This window comes from Ascaphus truei, unplaced genomic scaffold (genome assembly GCF_040206685.1).
Source record: "Ascaphus truei isolate aAscTru1 unplaced genomic scaffold, aAscTru1.hap1 HAP1_SCAFFOLD_1547, whole genome shotgun sequence".
Classification (NCBI taxonomy): Eukaryota; Metazoa; Chordata; class Amphibia; order Anura; family Ascaphidae; genus Ascaphus; species Ascaphus truei.
The window spans coordinates 31745-53438 of record NW_027454436.1 but is presented as its reverse complement, the minus strand read 5'-3'; the positions used below and the strand labels follow the sequence as shown (position 1 = coordinate 53438).

General features: G+C 46.1%; 1 protein-coding gene across 3 annotated transcripts in view; it reads left to right on the top strand.

The window, feature by feature from the left end:
• Positions 1 to 4352: 4352 nt before the first annotated feature.
• FRMD5 (FERM domain containing 5) overlaps positions 4353 to 21694 on the top strand; it is a 43430-nt gene continuing 26088 nt past the window's right edge. For 2 of the 3 annotated variants that reach the window (XM_075581736.1, XM_075581735.1), the window contains exons 1-4: positions 4353 to 4529; positions 11951 to 12055; positions 16730 to 16772; positions 19551 to 19629. In XM_075581736.1, the coding sequence (XP_075437851.1) occupies positions 4428 to 4529; positions 11951 to 12055; positions 16730 to 16772; positions 19551 to 19629 (329 nt within the window). In that variant the 5' untranslated portion in view covers positions 4353 to 4427. Of the gene's footprint in view, positions 4530 to 10227; positions 10412 to 11950; positions 12056 to 16729; positions 16773 to 19550; positions 19630 to 21694 lie in introns of those variants that run through there. The other variant, XM_075581737.1, reaches the window with a different exon arrangement.

Sequence of the window (21694 nt, the reverse complement as noted above, 5' to 3'; positions counted from 1 at the left end):
TGCTGGGTGGGTATGCATTGCTGGGTGGGTTGTATTGCCAGTGGGTATGCATTGCTGGGTGGGTATGCATTGCTGGGTGGGTTGTATTGCCAGTGGGTATGCATTGCTGGATGGGTATGCATTGCTGGGTGGGTATGCATTGCTGGGTGGGTATGCATTGCTGGGTGGGTATGCATTGCTGGGTGGGTTGTATTGCCGGGTGGGTATGCATTGCTGGGTGGCTATGCATTGCTGGGTGGGTATGCATTGCTGGGTGGGTATGCATTGCTGGGTGGGTATGCATTGCTGGGTGGCTATGCATTGCTGGGTGGGTATGCATTGCTGGGTGGGTATGCATTGCTGGGTGGCTATGCATTGCTGGGTGGGTATGCATTGCTGGGTGGGTATGCATTGCTGGGTGGGTATGCATTGCTGGGTGGCTATGCATTGCTGGGTGGGTATGCATTGCTGGGTGGGTATGCATTGCTGGGTGGATATGCATTGCTGACTGGGTATGCATTGCTGGGTGGGTTGTATTGCCAGTGGGTATGCATTGCTGGGTGGGTATGCATTGCTGTGTGGGTATGCATTGCTGGGTGGGTATGCATTGCTGGGTGGGTATGCATTGCTGGGTGGATATGCATTGCTGGGTGGGTATGCATTGCTGGGTGGGTTGTATTGCCAGTGGGTATGCATTGCTGGATGGGTATGCATTGCTGGGTGGGTATGCATTGCTGGGTGGGTATGCATTGCTGGGTGGGTATGCATTGCTGGGTGGGTTGTATTGCCGGGTGGGTATGCATTGCTGTGTGGGTATGCATTGCTGTGTGGGTATGCATTGCTGGGTGGGTATGCATTGCTGGGTGGGTATGCATTGCTGGGTGGGTATGCATTGCTGGGTGGGTATGCATTGCTGGGTGGGTTGTATTGCCGGGTGGGTATGCATTGCTGGGTGGCTATGCATTGCTGGGTGGGTATGCATTGCTGGGTGGGTATGCATTGCTGGGTGGGTATGCATTGCTGGGTGGCTATGCATTGCTGGGTGGGTATGCATTGCTGGGTGGGTATGCATTGCTGGGTGGCTATGCATTGCTGGGTGGCTATGCATTGCTGGGTGGGTATGCATTGCTGGGTGGGTATGCATTGCTGGGTGGCTATGCATTGCTGGGTGGGTATGCATTGCTGGGTGGGTATGCATTGCTGGGTGGATATGCATTGCTGGGTGGATATGCATTGCTGGGTGGGTATGCATTGCTGGGTGGGTTGTATTGCCAGTGGGTATGCATTGCTGGGTGGGTATGCATTGCTGTGTGGGTATGCATTGCTGGGTGGGTATGCATTGCTGGGTGGGTATGCATTGCTGGGTGGATATGCATTGCTGGGTGGGTATGCATTGCTGGGTGGGTTGTATTGCCAGTGGGTATGCATTGCTGGATGGGTATGCATTGCTGGGTGGGTATGCATTGCTGGGTGGGTATGCATTGCTGGGTGGGTATGCATTGCTGGGTGGGTTGTATTGCCGGGTGGGTATGCATTGCTGTGTGGGTATGCATTGCTGTGTGGGTATGCATTGCTGGGTGGGTATGCATTGCTGGGTGGCTATGCATTGCTGGGTGGCTATGCATTGCTGGGTGGGTATGCATTGCTGGGTGGGTATGCATTGCTGGGTGGGTATGCATTGCTGGGTGGGTATGCATTGCTGGGTGGATATGCATTGCTGGGTGGGTATGCATTGCGGGTGGGTTGTATTGCCAGTGGGTATGCATTGCTGGGTGGGTATGCATTGCTGGGTGGGTATGCATTGCTGGGTGGGTATGCATTGCTGGGTGGATATGCATTGCTGGGTGGGTATGCATTGCTGGGTGGGTTGTATTGCCAGTGGGTATGCATTGCTGGATGGGTATGCATTGCTGGGTGGGTATGCATTGCTGGGTGGGTATGCATTGCTGGGTGGGTATGCATTGCTGGGTGGGTTGTATTGCCGGGTGGGTATGCATTGCTGTGTGGGTATGCATTGCTGTGTGGGTATGCATTGCTGGGTGGGTATGCATTGCTGGGTGGCTATGCATTGCTGGGTGGGTATGCATTGCTGGGTGGGTATGCATTGCTGGGTGGGTATGCATTGCTGGGTGGGTATGCATTGCTGGGTGGCTATGCATTGCCAGTAGGTATGCATTGCTGGGTGGGTATGCATTGCTGGGTGGGTTGTATTGCCAGTAGGTATGCATTGCTGGGTGGGTTGTATTGTTATGGTGATTGGGTTAGTCACAGCTTCGCGGGTTGGCCTTACTAGTACAGTGAGTTGGAACTATTAGTAAGGGAGAAAGTGGCGCGTGGATGCAGAGTTCACTGTCCTTACAGCCACAGGGCCTCTGTGCGTCTGCTCGGGAGGGTAGGAGAGGACTCTGGGGACCCTGCGGTGCTATTAGTTTGGTGGTGGAATTGCCGGGTTTTCCTGTTATTGTGTAAGGCTGAAATAAAAGCTTTGGCCTTTTTGTTCCACATCTGTGTCATTGATTTATTTGGTGGGTTAATGGTTGGATGTGGGGTGTTCCCGGATAGGGGGCTGGGCATTTATATAACAGGGGGTCTGTGCAATGATATACCAGGAGAGCAGCGGGTCTGTGTATATAGCCCTGTCTAGGTACATATATTTCCGTTTAGGTATATATAGTATATAGCCCTGTCTAGCTATATATTTTATTTATCCCTGTCTACATGCATATAGTATATAGCTCTGTCTGGGTGTATATCATATATAGCCATGTCTAGGTATAGAGCCAAGTGTATATAGTTTATAGCTGTATCTAGGTGTATACAGTATACAGTATATAGTCCTGTCTAGGTGTATACAATATATAGCTCTGTATAGGTGTACATAGTATATAGCCTGTCAAGGTGTGTATAGCCCTGTTTAGGCCTACATAGTATATAACCCTACTATGTAGGTGTATAGTCAAGTGTATATAGTATATAGCTGTGTGTAGGTGTATACAACATATAGCACTGTCTATGTGTATATAGTATATAGCCCAGTCTTCTAGGTTTATAGTGTATAGCACTGTCTAGGTGTATATAGTATATAGCCCTGTCTAGGTGTATATAGTGTATAGCCCCATCCAGGTGAATATAGTTTAAAGCCCCATCTACGGAAGGTGTATATGGCCCTGCCTAAGTGTATATAGTATATAGCCCCGCCAAGGTGTATATGGCCCTGTCTAGGTGTATATGCAGTATCCCTACTATGTAGTTCTGTCTAGGTGTATAGCCAAGTGTATACAATATATAGCCCTGTGTAGGTGTATATAGTGTATAGTCCCGTCTAGGTGTATATGGATACACATAGTGTATAGACTGGTCCATGTGTATGTAGTATACCATTGTATACAGTATACAGAGATGTGTAGATGTGTGTGTGTATAAACACACATATATGTAGTATATAGGTGTATATGTGTATAGGCACACATAGTATATAAGTGTATACAGTATATAGATGTGTATAGCATATATATATATATATATATATATATATATATATATATATATATATATATATATATATTAATATATATGTATATATAATACATAATACGGGTGTATATGGTGTATATAGTGTATGATATGGGTATATATAGGTGTATATAGTATACTATATAGGTGTATATAGTATATTATATAGGTGTATATGTCTATATAGTATATTATATGGGGTCGTAGGGTGTATAAAGTATATTATATGGGTGTATATAGGTGTATGGAGCTTATATAGTATATAGGTGTATATAGGGTGCATATAGTATATTATATTGGTGTATATAGGTCCATATAGTATATTATATGGGTGTATAGGGTGTATACAGTATATTATATAGGTGTATAGGGTGTATATAGTATATTATATTGGTGTATATAGGGTGTATATCGTATATTATATTGGCGTGTATATAGTATATTATATGGGTGTATATAGTATATGATATAGGTGTATAGGGTGAATATAGTATATTATATGGGTGCATGGGGTGTATATAGTATGTTATATGGGTGTATATACAGTAGGTGTATAAGGTGTATATAGGATATTATATGGGTGTATGTAGGTGTATGGGGTTTATATAGTATATTATATGGGTGTATGTATGTGTATATAGTATATTATATGGGTGTATGTAGGTGTATATATATAGCTGGTGTATACTACTCGCTGACAAATGTCTTCGGGTACCAATAATAATTGTAGTGAGGATGCCGGAGCCCCGCCCCTCCTTCCTATTGGCGGATATCAGTTATCTCTGTCCAGTCTCCGAGCTCCTATTGGTTCGGAAGGTGTCTTTCTCCTGTCCGGGTGCTCTGATTGGCGGGTCCCGGGTGTGGGGGGCGGAGCATGCAGCGCAGCCCGTCGGGCGCACGGTGACCCGGAGCGGGTGTGAGCCGGTGTCGGGAGGATGCTGAGCCGCCTAATGAGCGGGAGCAGCCGCAGCCTGGAGCCGCACTGCGTGTGCACCGTCAGGCTGCTGGACGACTCGGAGTATACGTGCAACGTGCAGGTGACGGGAGCACCGGGGAAAGGGGGACAGGGGGGCACCGACACCCGGGGGGGCAGTGGGGGGTGGGGGGTAATACTCGGGGGGCAGGGGGGGGTGATACCCGGGGGGGGGGGCAGGTGGGGGTGATACCCGGGGCAGGGGGTCCTAGCTGGAGACAGGGACACAGCAAATATGGGGGGAGAGGAACACAGAGGTGGCACAAAGGACAAAGGGGGGGGGGGGGGGGTGAGTCACATAGACTGTGACTATGAGGGACACAGGGGGGGGGAGTCACATAGACTGTGACTATGAGGGACACGGGGGGGGGGAGTCACATAGACTGTGACTATGAGGGACACAGGGGGGGGGGGAGTCACATAGACTGTGACTATGAGGGACACAGGGGGGGGGAGTCACATAGACTGTGACTATGAGGGACACAGGGGGGGGGAGTCACATAGACTGTGACTATGAGGGACACGGGGGGGGAGTCACATAGACTGTGACTATGAGGGACACAGGGGGGGGGGGAGTCACATAGACTGTGACTATGAGGGACACAGGGGGGTGTTACACAGTGAGAGGCAGTGACCCTGGTATTCTATATACATGCACCTAATACACTTACTGCTGTCACTTTGTGTGTTACACTAATACACATACTGCTGTCACTGTGTGTGCTACATTAATACACTTACTGCTGTCACTGTGTTACACTAATACACCTACTGCTATCACTGTGTGTGTTACACTAATACACTTACTGCTGTCACTGTGTTACACTAATACACCTACTGCTATCACTGTGTGTGTTACACTAATACACATACTGCTGTCACTGTGTGTGTTGCACTAATACACTTACTGCTATCACTGTGTGTGTTACACTAATACACATACTGCTGTCACTGTGTGTGTTACACTAATACACATACTGCTGTCACTGTGTGTGTTACACTAATACACATACTGCTGTCACTGTGTGTGTTACACTAATACACATACTGCTGTCACTGTGTGTGTTACACTAATACACATACGGCTGTCACTGTGTGTGCTACACTAATACACTTACTGCTGTCACTGTGTTACACTAATACACCTACTGCTATCACTGTGTGTGTTACACTAATACACTTACTGCTGTCACTGTGTTACACTAATACACATACTGCTGTCACTGTGTGTGTGCTACACTAATACACATACTGCTGTCACTGTGTGTGTTACACTAATACACTTACTGCTGTCACTGTGTGTGTGCTACACTAATACACATACTGCTGTCACTGTGTGTGCTACACTAATACACTTACTGCTGTCACTGGGTTACACTAATACACCTACTGCTATCACTGTGTGTGTTACACTAATACACATACTGCTGTCACTGTGTGTGTTACACTAATACACTTACGGCTGTCACTGTGTTACACTAATACACCTACTGCTATCACTGTGTGTGTTACACTAATACACTTACTGCTGTCCCTGTGTTACACTAATACACCTACTGCTATCACTGTGTGTGTTACACTAATACACATACTGCTGTCACTGTGTGTGTTACACTAATACACTTACTGCTGTCACTGTGTGTGTGCTACACTAATACACATACTGCTGTCACTGTGTGTGCTACACTAATACACTTACTGCTGTCACTGTGTTACACTAATACACCTACTGCTATCACTGTGTGTGTTACACTAATACACATACTGCTGTCACTGTGTGTGTTACACTAATACACTTACTGCTGTCACTGTGTGTGCTACACTAATACACTTACTGCTGTCACTGTGTTACACTAATACACTTACTGCTATCACTGTGTATGTTACACTAATACACTTACTGCTGTCACTGTCTGTGTTACACTAATACACCTACTGCGGTCACTGTGTGTGTTACACTAATACACATACTGCTATCACCGTGTGTGTTACACTAATACACATACTGCTATCACTGTGTGTGTTACACTAATACACCTACTGCGGTCACTGTGTGTGTTACACTAATACACCTACTGCGGTCACTGTGTGTGTTACACTAATACACCTACTGCTATCACTGTGTGTGTTACACTAATACACTTACTGCTGTCACTGTGTGTGTTACACTAATACACCTATTGCTGTCACTGTGTGTGTTACACTAATACACTTACTGCTATCACTGTGTGTGTTACACGAATACACCTACTGCGGTCACTGTGTGTTGCACTAATACACTTACTGCTATCACTGTGTTACACTAATACACTTACTGCTATCACCGTGTGTGTTACACTAATACACATACTGCTATCACTGTGTGTGTTACACTAATACACCTACTGCGGTCACTGTGTGTGTTACACTAATACACCTACTGCTATCACTGTGTGTGTTACACTAATACACTTACTGCTGTCACTGTATGTTACACTAATACACTTACTGCTGTCACTGTGTGTTACACTAATACACTTACTGCTGTCACTGTGTGTTACACTAATACACTTACTGCTGTCACTGTCTGTGTTACACTAATACACTTACTGCTATCACTGTGTGTGTTACACTAATAGACCTACTGCGGTCACTGTGTGTGTTACACTAATACACCTACTGCTATCACTGTGTGTGTTACACTAATACACTTACTGCTATCACTGTGTTACACTAATACACTTACTGCGGTCACTGTGTGTGTTACACTAATACACCTACTGCTATCACTGTGTATGTTACACTAATACACTTACTGCTGTCACTGTCTGTGTTACACTAATACACCTACTGCGGTCACTGTGTTTGTTACACTAATACACATACTGCTATCACTGTGTGTGTTACACTAATACACCTACTGCGGTCACTGTGTGTGTTACACTAATACACCTACTGCTATCACTGTGTGTGTTACACTAATTCACTTACTGCTGTCACTGTGTGTGTTACACTAATACACTTACTGCTGTCACTGTGTGTGTTACACTAATACACTTACTGCTGTCACTGTGTGTTACACTAATACACTTACTGCTGTCACTGTCTGTGTTACACTAATACACTTACTGCTGTCACTGTCTGTGTTACACTAATACACTTACTGCTATCACTGTGTGTGTTACACTAATACACTTACTGCTATCACTGTGTATGTTACACTAATACACTTACTGCTATCACTGTGTTACGCTAATACACTTACTGCTGTCACTGTGTGTGTTACACTAATACACTTACTGCTATCACTGTGTTACGCTAATACACTTACTGCTGTCACTGTGTGTGTTACACTAATACACTTACTGCTGTCACTGTGTGTTGCACTAATACACTTACTGCTATCACTGTGTGTGTTACACTAATACACTTGCTGCGGTCACTGTTTGTGTTACACTAATACACTTACTGCTGTCACTGTGTGTGTTACACTAATACACCTACTGCTATCACTGTGTGTTACGCGAAAACACTTAATGCTGTCAATGTGTGTGTTATACTAATACACTTACTGCTATCACTGTGTGTTACACTAATACACTTACTGCGGCCACTGTGTGTGTTACACTAATACACATACTGCTATCACTGTGTGTGTTACACTAATACACCTATTGCGGTCACTGTGTGTGTTACACTAATACACCTACTGCGGTCACTGTGTGTGTTACACTAATACACCTACTGCTGTCACTGTCTGTGTTACACTAATACACTTACTGCTATCACTGTGTGTGTTACACTAATACACCTACTGCTGTCACTGTGTGTGTTACACTAATACACCTACTGCGGTCACTGTGTGTGTTACACTAATACACCTACTGCTATCACTGTGTGTGTTACACTAATACACTTACTGCGGCCACTGTGTGTGTTACACTAATACACATACTGCTATCACTGTGTGTGTTACACTAATACACCTATTGCGGTCACTGTGTGTGTTACACTAATACACCTACTGCGGTCACTGTGTGTGTTACACTAATACACCTACTGCTGTCACTGTCTGTGTTACACTAATACACTTACTGCTATCACTGTGTGTGTTACACTAATACACCTACTGCTGTCACTGTGTGTGTTACACTAATACACCTACTGCGGTCACTGTGTGTGTTACACTAATACACCTACTGCTATCACTGTGTGTGTTACACTAATACACCTACTGCTATCACTTTGTGTGTTACACTAATACACTTACTGCTGTCACTGTGTGTTACACTAATACACTTACTGCTGTCACTGTGTGTTACACTAATACACTTACTGCTGTCACTGTGTGTTACACTAATACACCTACTGCTATCACTGTGTGTGTTACATTAATACACCTACTGCTATCAGTCACTGTGTGTGTTAAGCTTACACACATACTGCTATACACTAATACACCTACTGCTATCACTGTGTGTTACACTAATACACTTACTGCGGTCACTGTGTGTGTTACACTAATACACTTACTGCTGTCACTGTGTGTTACACTAATACACTTACTGCTGTCACTGTGTGTGTTACACTAATACACCTACTGCTATCACGGTGTGTGTTACATTAATACACCTACTGCTATCAGTCACTGTGTGTGTTACACTAATACACCTACTGCTATACACTAATACACCTACTGCTATCACTGTGTGTGTTACGCGAATACACTTACTGCTGTCAATGTGTGTGTTATACTAATACACTTACTGCTGTCACTGTGTGTTACATGAATGCACTTACTGCTATAACTGTGTGTGTTACACTAATGCACTTACTGCTATAACTGTGTGTGTTATACCTAATGCACGTACACTTACTATTATCACTGAGTGTTACTCCTAATACACGTACACTTACTGCTATCTGTGTGTGTTACACGAAAGCACTTACACTTACTGCTGTCACTGTGTGTGTTACACGAATGCACTTACACTTACTGCTATCACTGTGTGTGTTACACTAATGCACTTTCACTTACTGCTATCACTGTGTGTTATACTAATGCACTTTCACTTACTGCTATCACTGTGTGTTACACGAAAGCACTTACTGCTGTCACTGTGTGTGTTACACGAATGCACTTACACTTACTGCTATCACTGTGTGTGTTACACTAATGCACTTTCACTTACGGCTATCACTGTGTGTTATACTAATGCACTTTCACTTACTGCTATTACTGTGTGTTACACTAATGCACTTACACTTACTGCTATCACTGTGTGTTACACTAATGCACTTTCACTTACTGCTATCACTGTGTGTTACACTAATGCACTTTCACTTACTGCGATCACTGTGTGTGTTACACTAATGCACTTTCACTTACTGCTATCACTGTGTGTTACACTAATGCACTTTCACTTACTGCTATCACTGTGTGTGTTACACTAATGCACTTTCACTTACTGCTATCACTGTGTGTGTTACACTAATGCACTTTCACTTACTGCTATCACTGTGTGTGTTACACTAATGCACTTTCACTTACTGCACTGTCGGGGGGATATTCTGTCTGAGTTTTAATCATTACATGCTGCTGCGTCTGTGTAAATTAGATAGTGAGTTCTGGGGTCGGAAGCTGCTCGTATCCTCGCGGGAGGGACACATAATGAGAATTCTTGGAAGTACACATGGTGATAGAAACTTTTAGAGGAGGGACACAATGACAGAGCATTTTCAAAAACTAGACATTTTAGTGACTCATGTCACTTTTCTACTCGTCTTAAACCTTAAGGAGGTCACAGTATGTGACAGACGTCAGGACAGCACACAGGGAGTCTGGTGACAGCTTCTGACAGCTTCGTTCTGTCATCAGGGGCCAGGAACGCAGCAACGTAACCCTTTCCCTGCCAGGCGCACACTCAGAGCTCACACACACAGCGCTGGGGAGGAGAGATGAGTGAGGTATGGGAGGGAGAGATGAGTGAGGTATGGGGGGGGTAGAGAGATGAGTGAGGGTATGGGAGAGAGAGATGAGTGAGGGTATGGGAGGGAGAGATGAGTGAGGGTATGGGGGAGAGATGAGTGAGTTATGGGGGAGAGATGAGTGAGGTATGGGGGGGAGAGAGATGATTGAGGTATGGGGGAGAGATGAGTGAGGTATGGGGGGAGAGATGAGTGAGGTATGGGGGAGAGAGATGAGGGAGGTATGGGGGAGAGAGATGAGTGAGGTATGGGGGAGAGAGATGAGTGAGGTATGGGGGAGAGAGATGAGTGAGGTATGGGGGGGGGAGATGAGTGAGGTATGGGGGAGAGAGATGAGTGAGGTATGGGGGAGAGAGATGAGTGAGGTATGGAGGAGAGAGATGAGTGAGGTATGGGGGGGGGGGATGAGTGAGGTATGGGGGGAGAGAGATGAGTGAGGTATGGGGGAGAGAGATGAGTGAGGTATAGGAGAGGACACAGACAGAGAGCGTTGGGGAGATAACAGCTTCTATATCCTGGCTCTAAATTCTTTATTTTTGTCTCCCTCTCCAATCCCCCTGATTCCACCCCTCTCTCTGTTTCCCCTTTCACTTTGCCCCCCCCTCTCTCTCTCTGTTTCCCCTCTCACTTTGCCCCCCATCTCTCTCTGTTTCCCCTCTCACTTTGCCCCCTCTCTCTCCGTCTCCCCTCTCACTTTGCCCCTCTCTCTCTATTTCCCCCTCACTTTCCCCCCTCTCTCTTTGTCTCCCTCTTTTCACTGTCCCATCCCTCTCTATTTGTCTCTACCCCTCTACTCTTTCTGTCTCTTCTCTCCCTTTCTCAGGCTCCCAGTCTCTCCTTGTCTCCCCCTTTTCTGTTAATTCACTCCCCTCTCTCTTTCTCTCCCTTCTCTGGCTTTGCCGACCCCCCCCCCCTACCCTGGAATTGGGGACGTGTGGTGGATTTCTGGGAGGGGAGGGGGGTGTTAATTAGAAGTGAAGTTGAGCTCTGTTTGTTCGTCATCACAAGAATTAATCAGGATAAAATTAGAATTCTATTAAGAGCCATCATGAGGGAAGGAGGGGCTGCTATTCATGGAGATTATCCTTGTGAGAAGGGGTTAAGTTTAGTTTTGCAGGGCTCTAGCAAGGAACGGGTTAAGTGACATTCAGTCCTCTCTCTGTCCTCTTTTGTGCAAACTTCCACCTTCTCTCCCTCGCTCTCCCTCCTTCCCTCTCCCTCCCTCTCCCTCTCTCTCCCTCTCTCCCTCCTTTTTCTGTCTCTTTCTTTCTCCCTTCTTTTCTGTTTCCTTCTCTCTCTGTCCTCTTTTTGCTGTCCCTCCTATCTTCTCTCTATCTTCCTCCCCTTTTCTGCTTCCTGTCTGGGTTCTCTCTGTCCTCCATTTCTCTATCCCTTCCTCTCTTATCTCTTGCCATTTCTTTCCCTCTCTCTCGCTCCCTTTCTATCTCTCTCTCTCTTCCTCCCCCTCTCTCTCTTCCAGTCGGGGCGGTGTGTCATTTATCATGCTCTGTGTTGCAGAGAGATGCTAAGGGTCAGTACCTGTTTGACCTTCTGTGTCACCACCTGAACCTGCTGGAGAAAGATTACTTTGGAATCCGCTATGTGGATCCCGAAAAACAGAGAGTGAGTGTGACAGTGTACCGTATATAGGACAGCGTGTATGTAACAGTGAATGTGACAGTGAGTGTAACATTGTCCATGGGAGAGTTGTATAGTTGCTGAGGTTGAAAAAAGACATACAGCATGTCCATTGGGTTCAACCTATGCTACATTTAGAGGACAGATACATATCCTCTATTTGTATTTACAGTATATGGATCCAGGAGGCAGACAAAAACACCCGGTGAAACATCATCCAATGATGTCTCATAAGGGGAAAAATAAATTCCTTCCTGACTCTAGTAATGCAATCAGATTTCTCCCTGGATCAACATCCTTCCCATGTTTACTTATTTGGTATATCCCTGTATACCTTTCCTTTAGAAAACTGTCTAACCTTTTCTTAAAAATATCTATTGTATCTGCCATCACAGCCTAATATATTCACACTCTTTGCAGCTACTGCCTGACATTGAGCACTGTTCTAAGCCTGCTGTCTACAGGCACTCCTAAACCCTTCGCCATCAAGGATTGACCTAATGTTGTCCCATTTAATTTGTAATTAGCCTGTTTATTCCCAAATGCATAACCATGCATGTATCTGTATTAAAGCTGCAGTTAAGTCTTTTTTTTTTTTTAATTAATTTTTTTACTTCAATAGTTTTATGTGGGCAATCTCTACTTACCTATAGAACTGTATAGCTGCCGGTCAATTTCGTTCTCCATATATTGATCGACGAAATTTGGTGACATCATTAGTGAAGGGATATGTTTTTCTTCTGCTTCTGTCACTCAGTGGAAGCTCATGAATATTCATGAGCACTCCTGCACTGACATGTGCTAGAGGGAGGGCAGGGCTGACAAAGGGATGTGCCAGGGCTTGTGACAGGACATGAAGGGGCAGTGCCTTAGCAAATGGCTGTTAAAATAGAATACAAGAAAATTGGTCTTTCAAAGTTGTTTTTTTAAAAACAGAAAATGCTAAAAGTATTTTTTCTTACTACAGAACTGATTTATTAAAAAAAACACATGCAGGATATTGACTGAACTGCAGCTTTAAACATCATCTGCCATTTACCTGCCCATGTTCCCAGTTTATCCAAGTCCTTCTGGAGAGAAATGACACCCTGCTCTGATTCTACTACCTTCCAGAATTTAATGTCATCAAAGATGGAGACTTTGCTCTCTATGCCCACCTCAAGGTCATTAATAAACAAACTAAAAAGCAGTAGCCCCAGTGCCAAACATTGAGGTACTCCACTCACAATTTTAGCCTGAAAAGGTTCGATTTATGATAACTCTCTGTTGTTTATGCTTCAGACAGTTTTCAATCCAGGTAGAAGTTTTTTTTTACCCAGACCAATTTCCTTTATTTTGTACACTAACCTCTTGGGTGGCACTGTATCAAAAGCCTTTGCAAAATCATAGTAGACCACATCAACTACATTGCCCTGGTCTAAATTCCTACTTACCTCCTGAACTATTAAGGTTAGTTTGGCACAACCTATCCTTAAAAAAATCCATGCTGACTATTACTAATGTTGTTATCCATTAGGAATATTATCCCATACTAAACCTTCAAGTAGCTTCCCCACTATTGAAGTCAGGCTTACAGGGCTGTAATTCCCCAGTTGTGATCTAGCTCCCTTTTTAAATATAGGCGCAACTTCTGCTTTACGCCAATCTTGTGGTACTGAGCCTGTGGAAATGGAGTCCTTAAAATATTGAATATAATGGTTTGGCTATTACTCAATTTAGCTCCGTAAGAGCCCTTGGGTGCATGCTATCGTGGCTCGGCGCTTTATTTAACTTCATTTTATGAAACCACCTATGCACTTCGTCCTCAGTTAACACATGTTAGTTAATATTGAGGTTGTGGCTACCTCCTGTTGCAACATTTTTGCAATTGACTCCTCCCTGGTAAATACAGATGAAAACAAATGTATTTAATATATCCACCTTCTCCACTAATCTGCCTGCCCATCTCACACTGAAAGCGTTTTATATTCCCTGTTCTAATCTTTTTGTTATTAAGGAACTTGAATCATTTTTTTGTGTTGATCTTACTTTCCATCTTGGTTTCGTGTTGAATTTTTGCTCATTTGATTTGCCCTTTTGCAACTTTTGTTACATTCCTTATAATTCTGATACGCTGTCTCCGTCCCTTCTGACTTTAAGACTGTAAACGCCTTCCTCTTCCCTTCCATTTCCTCCCCTACCTGTTTATTTAGCCGCACTGGGTTTCACTTCTTTTATATACATTACCCGAGGGCATACACTGATAAGTGTGCTTATCTAGAGCGCTGCTTGAAAGACTGCCCATTCTGTATTTTTTTCCTGCAAGAACTTCATCCCAATTTATTCCTTGTAGGCTCTTCCTTTAGTTTAGTATAATCTGCCTTTCTAAAAATGAAGAGACATTGTTGATCCTATATAATCTGTTTTGTGATTTATTTCAAAGGAGACCATGTTATGATCACTGTTTGCCAAATGATCCCTGACTAGAAAATGTGTTATAACTCCTCTATTGTTTCATATGACTAAAATCCAGAAATGTCCAGATAATCAAAATCATCCCATATTAAAACATGACCCAGTTTTGCTGGCTTCTCCATTTTCAAAAGTAATTTGGCGTCCTCAATCTCACAGATATTTGGTGGTTTATAGCATATCCCTACAAACATTTTCTTTGTACTTTAACCTCCACAAAGTCTCTACATTTTCATCAGTCCCTTAATAAACATTTTCCCTTATAATAAGTTTTAAACATATAAACATACCCCACCACCTCTTCTATTTGCTTGATCCCTCCAATAAAGGGAATAACCCTCTAAATGAACTGCCCGGTCCTGAGTTTCACCCCACCTTGTCTCAGTAATGCCCTCTGCTATCATGCTGGGATCCTTTCTCCCCCATTGTATCTGCCAGGCTTCTTGCATTAGCAAGCATGCATTTAAGGGTGTTACCGCTCTGTGCTATTGTTAGCTTATCTTCTCCTACCTTTCTGAACCTCATTGAATGTAGTCTTTAGGAGTTTACTAGTATTATTTGTATTTAATGTGTGTCACCCTCCCGCTTGCCCGTCTCCCACTTCCTCCCACTCTACCTCCATAAGGCTAAGGCCCCGCTCCCTCAGTCAGCGCGCCCGCACTGCAGACAGGCGGGGCGCTGACAGACACAGATCGCGATACGCGGTCTGTAGGGAGCTGGGAGCCGGAGCGGGAGGGGGGCGGGAGTGGGAGGGAGGGGGGCGGGCTCTGATCGTGGTGCCATCCACCCCCCCACACACATACATATACACATACACACACACACACATACATATACACACACACACTTTAATAACACGCAGCTCCATCCCTGCTCCCCGCCCAAGGTGCCCCCCACCTAGCTCCTTCCCCCCCTCCTCCCCATTGGCTGACTCACGTACCACGTGACGCGCCAACGCCGAAATTCACAAGATTCTTGCAGCATCGGCTGGCTGACGCGTCACAGTACGTAGTCAGCCCTGTCGGAAGGAGGCAGCGGGGGCAGGGACCACTCGGGCAAGGGTCTGGTGGTTCGCGGCCGCGCGCCCCGCCGGCCGCAGCGGGTTCGCAGCCTAACCCCTAGCTATTTCCCCATTCCTATGTTTTCCATCTAGTCCATTACCTTTTGCTTGTGCCTCCCCCCCCTCTCCCATCTAGTTTAAAATCTCCAACATTTTTAACATCCTCCCCCTAGCCCAGCAGATGCCTCTTCCTTGAGGTGCAATCCATCCCTACTATAAAGATAGCACATATGTGAGGACTCCCACTGCTCCAGAAGCCCAAACGCCTCCTACCTACCCCACTTTCCTAGCCATGCATTAACCTCCCTAATCTCCTCCTGCCTCCCCGGGGTAGCGCATGGCACTAGTAGTATTTCCGAAAATACTACCTTGGAGGTCCTTGCCGTAAGCTGGTGGCCTAGATCCCTGAAATGTTTTTAGGACCCTCCATCTTCTTGTAACTTTGTCATGGTGCCAATGTGTACCAAGACCGCCGGGTAATTCCCTGCCCCTCCCAACAAGTTGTGTACCCAACCCGCAATGTGCCGAACCCGAGCAACAAACTGTTTGGTTCATGCAGTCACTCAGCGTATGAATGAAAGTGAGTGCAGTGCTTATATGCGACAGTGTATATGTTACATAATGAGCCAGTGTACATGACAACGTGTGACGGTGTACATGTGACAATGTGTTACGGTGTATGTGACAGCATGTTACAATATATATGTAACAACGTGAGACAATGTGGACATGACAGCATAAGGCTGCGCTTATACAGACTGATGACGTCACCCATCGCCGTCGCCATTGCGAAAGTTGTAATTTACATTTTAGAGTCGTCGCTGGCTACAAGGCCAGTGACATCAGCAAGGGGGAAGGCGGAGGGACGGAGAAGCTCTCTGATTGGCTTATAGCCAGTCACATGTGGAGACCGTCTCTCCAAAATTCAAATTCTACTGACTACCAGATTTTTGGTAGCGCCGTCGCGCCGTTGCGTCCACCATAAGCGCCGACGATGGCGACAATGCATTTATTTTGACGCGATGTCGCTGTTGCCGTCACCAGCAATATAAGCGCAGCCTAAGTCAGTGTATATGTGACAATATGTGGGTCAGAGTTCAGAGGTCAAAGTACAGAGTTGTCTGTTTAACTGTCCCTCTTTTTTGCAGCACTGGTTGGAATTTTCAAAGGGCATCGTCAAACAAACAAGAGGTATGTGTGAGTGTGTGTGGGTGTGTGTATTGTGTGTTAGTATCTGTGTGTTCATGCTTGTGAGTGTATCTGTATATAGGGTTTCCAGGTGTCCAGTATTGAACCGGACTGGCCTGTATTTGGGCACTCTGTCCAGTAAAACATTCAAGAGAATACTGGACATGTATGTGTCCGGTATTACGTCTCTGGACATGTATGTGTCCGGTATTACGTCTCTGGACATGTATGTGTCCGGTATTACCTCTCTGGACATGTATGTGTCCGGTATTACGTCTCTGGACATAGTGACCTGACCGGTTTGGGGGGCCGCGGGATTTCCCCGAGCAGGGAGGGAGCAGGGCTGCTGCTAGGAGGCAGGGCAGTTTTCTTCATCCTGATTGGCTGCATTACCCAGCAGCAACCAATCAGGACGAGGTGTGAGGAGCCTGCGGGTGGGGCCAAGGAGAGGAGGAAACAGCATGGAGCGGATGGAGGTGTGCGTGTGTCGAGTTTGTGTGTTGAGTGCATCGCACCTTTCACCATTGTTTTGGAGAAGCTGTCTGGCAACCTTATGTGTATAGGTTGTTGCATATGTGTCTAAAGTCCCTGTGAATCAGTGCTGTGTGTATGTATGTATGTAAAACAAACAATAAAAGTAGCGCATGGAGGGACACTATTAGTAACAATAATGTGATACTTTATATAAAAAATACACTTCACAACACTTACATAAAAATGTATGTTCCAAACGTCCTAACAGGACTCAGTTGTTCCACTGGACCTCGGTTCTATCCGATCTTTATCAGCACTCTCAACCGCTCAGGGGGCAGAGCACAAGGAGGGGGACACAGTGTGCTGTGTATATATGTGTGCTGTGTGTATGTGTATACAGTGTGCTGTGTGTATGTGTATACAGTGTGCTGTGTGTATGTGTATACAGTGTGCTGTGTGTATGTGTATACAGTGTGCTGTGTGTATGTGTATACAGTGTGCTGTGTGTATGTGTATACAGTGTGCTGTGTATATGTATACATTGTGCTGTGTATATATGTATACAGTGTGCTGTGTGTATGTGTATACAGTGTGCTGTGTGTGTGTGTGTATACAGTGTGCTGTGTATATATGTATACAGTGTGCTGTGTATATGTGTATACAGTGTGCTGTGTGTATATGCATACAGTGTGCATTGTGTATATGTATACATTGTGTTGTGTATATGTATACAGTGTGCTGTGTGTATGTGTATACAGTGTGCTGTGTATATGTGTATACAGTGTGCTGTGTATATATGTATACAGTGTGCTGTGTGTATGTGTATACAGTGTGCTGTGTATATATGCATACAGTGTGCTGTGTATATATGTATACAGTGTGCTGTGTGTATGTGTATACAGTGTGCTGTGTATATATGTATACAGTGTGCTGTGTGTATGTGTATACAGTGTGCTGTGTGTATGTGTATAGTGTGCTGTGTGTATATGCATACAGTGTGCATTGTGTATATGTATACATTGTGCTGTGTATATATGTATACAGTGTGCTGTGTGTATGTGTATACAGTGTGCTGTGTGTATATGCATACAGTGTGCATTGTGTATATGTATACATTGTGTTGTGTATATATGTATACAGTGTGCTGTGTGTATGTGTATACAGTGTGCTGTGTGTATGTGTATACAGTGTGCTGTGTATATATGTATACAGTGTGCTGTGTGTATGTGTATACAGTGTGCTGTGTGTATGTGTATACAGTGTGCTGTGTATATATGCATACAGTGTGCTGTGTATATATGTATACAGTGTGCTGTGTGTATGTGTATACAGTGTGCTGTGTGTATGTGTATACAGTGTGCTGTGTATATATGCATACAGTGTGCATTGTGTATATGTATACATTGTGCTGTGTATATATGTATACAGTGTGCTGTGTGTATGTGTATACAGTGTGCTGTGTGTATGTGTATACATTGTGCTGTGTATATATGTATACAGTGTGCTGTGTATATATGTATACAGTGTGCTGTGTGTATGTGTATACAGTGTGCTGTGTGTATGTGTATACAGTGTGCTGTGTATATATGTATACAGTGTGCTGTGTGTATGTGTATACAGTGTGCTGTGTATATATGTATACAGTATGCTGTGTGTATGTGTATACAGTGTGCTGTGTATATATGTACACTGTGTTGTGAATATATGTGTATACAGTATGTTGTGTGTGTATATGTATACTGTGCTGTGTATATATGTGTATACAGTGTGCTGTGTGTATATGTATACTGTGCTGTGTGTATATATGTGTATACAGTGTGCTGTGTGTATATGTATACTGTGCTGTGTATATATGTGTATACAGTGTGCTGTGTGTATATGTATACTGTGCTGTGTATATGTGTGTATACAGTGTGCTGTGTGTATATGTATACTGTGCTGTGTATACAGTGTGCTGTGTGTATATGTATACAGTGTGCTGTGTGTATATGTATACTGTGCTGTGTATATGTGTGTATACAGTGTGCTGTGTGTATATGTATACTGTGCTGTGTATACAGTGTGCTGTGTGTATATGTATACAGTGTGCTGTGTGTATATGTATACTGTGCTGTGTATATGTGTGTATACAGTGTGCTGTGTGTATATGTATACTGTGCTGTGTATACAGTGTGCTGTGTGTATATGTATACAGTGTGCTGTGTGTATATGTATACTGTGCTGTGTATATTTGTGTATACAGTGTGCTGTGTGTATATGTATACTGTGCTGTGAGTGTCCCCATGATTCCGTGCTGTCCGCCCCCAGCTCGCCCCCCGTTGATCCTCTGCTTCCGAGTGAAGTTTTATCCCCCCGATCCTGCAGCTCTGAAGGAGGAAATCACAAGGTGAGTCACAGGGAGTCACAGCGAAAACAGGGGGTCACAGCGCACACAGGGAGTCACAGCGCACACAGGGAGTCACAGGGAGTTACAGCGAAAACAGGGGGTCACAGCGCACACAGGGAGTCACAGGGAGTCACAGCGATCACAGGGGGTCACAGCGCACATAGGGGGTCACAGGGAGTCACAGCGCACACAGGGAGTCACAGGGGGTCACAGCGCACACAGGGAGTCACAGCACACACAGGGAGTCACAGCGAACACAGGGGGTCACAGCGCACACAGGGAGTCACAGGGAGTCACAGCGAACACAGGGGGTCACAGCGCACACAGGGAGTCACAGCGAACACAGGGGGTCACAGCACACACAGGGAGTCACAGGGAGTCACAGCGAACACAGGGGGTCACAGCGCACACAGGGGGTCACAGCGCACAGAGGGAGTCACAGGGAGTCACAGCGAACACAGGGGGTCACAGCGCACACAGGGGGTCACAGCGAACACAGGGAGTCACAGCGAAAACAGGGGGTCACAGCACACACAGGGAGTCAGAGGGAGTCACAGCGAACACAGGGGGTCACAGTGCACACAGGGAGTCACAGCGAACACAGGGGGTCACAGCACACACAGGGAGTCACAGGGAGTCACAGCGAACACAGGGGGTCACAGCGCACACAGGGAGTCACAGGGGGTCACAGCGCACACAGGGAGTCACAGCACACACAGGGAGTCACAGCACACACAGGGAGTCACAGCGCACACAGGGAGTCACAGGGAGTCACAGCGAACACAGGGGGTCACAGCGCACACAGGGAGTCACAGCAAACACAGGGGGTCACAGCACACACAGGGAGTCACAGCGAACACAGGGGGTCACAGCGCACACAGGGAGTCACAGGGAGTCACAGCGAACACATTGGGTCACAGCGCACACAGGGAGTCACAGCACACACAGGGAGTCACAGGGAGTCACAGCGAACACATTGGGTCACAGCGCACACAGGGAGTCACAGCACACACAGGGAGTCACAGCGAACACGGGGTCACAGCGCACACAGGGAGTCACAGCACACACAGGGAGTCACAGGGAGTCACAGCGAACACAGGGTGTCACAGCGCACACAGGGAGTCACAGGGAGTCACAGCGAACACAGGGGGTCACAGCGCACACAGGGAGTCACAGCGAACACAGGGGGTCACAGCACACACAGGGAGTCACAGGGAGTCACAGCGAACACAGGGGGTCACGGCGCACACAGGGAGTCACAGGGGGTCACAGCGAACACAGGGGGTCACAGCGCACACAGGGGGTCACAGCGAACACAGGGAGTCACAGCGAAAACAGGGGGTCACAGCGCACACAGGGAGTCACAGGGAGTCACAGCGAACACAGGGGGTCACGGCGCACACAGGGAGTCACAGGGAGTCACAGCGAACACAGGGGGTCACGGCGCACACAGGGAGTCACAGGGAGTCACAGCGAACACAGGGGGTCACAGCGCACACAGGGGGTCACAGCGAACACAGGGAGTCACAGCGAAAACAGGGGGTCACAGCGCACACAGGGAGTCACAGGGAGTCACAGCGAACACAGGGAGTCACAGGGAGTCACAGCGAACACAGGGGGTCATGGCGCACACAGGGAGTCACAGGGAGTCACAGCGAACACAGGGGGTCACAGCGCACACAGGGGGTCACAGCGAACACAGGGAGTCACAGCGAAAACAGGGGGTCACAGCGCACACAGGGAGTCACAGGGAGTCACAGCGAACACAGGGAGTCACAGCGAACACGGGGTCACAGCACACACAGGGGGTCACAGCGCACACAGGGGGTCACAGGGAGTCACAGCGAACACAGGGAGTCACAGCGAACACAGGGGGTCACAGCACACACAGGGAGTCACAGCGCACACAGGGTGTCACTGGGAGTCACAGGGAGTCACAGCGCACACAGGGAGTCACAGCGCACACAGGGAGTCACAGCGCACACAGGAAGTCACAGCGCACACAAGGAGTCACAGGGAGTCACAGCGCACACAGGGGGTCACAGGGAGTCACAGCACACACAGG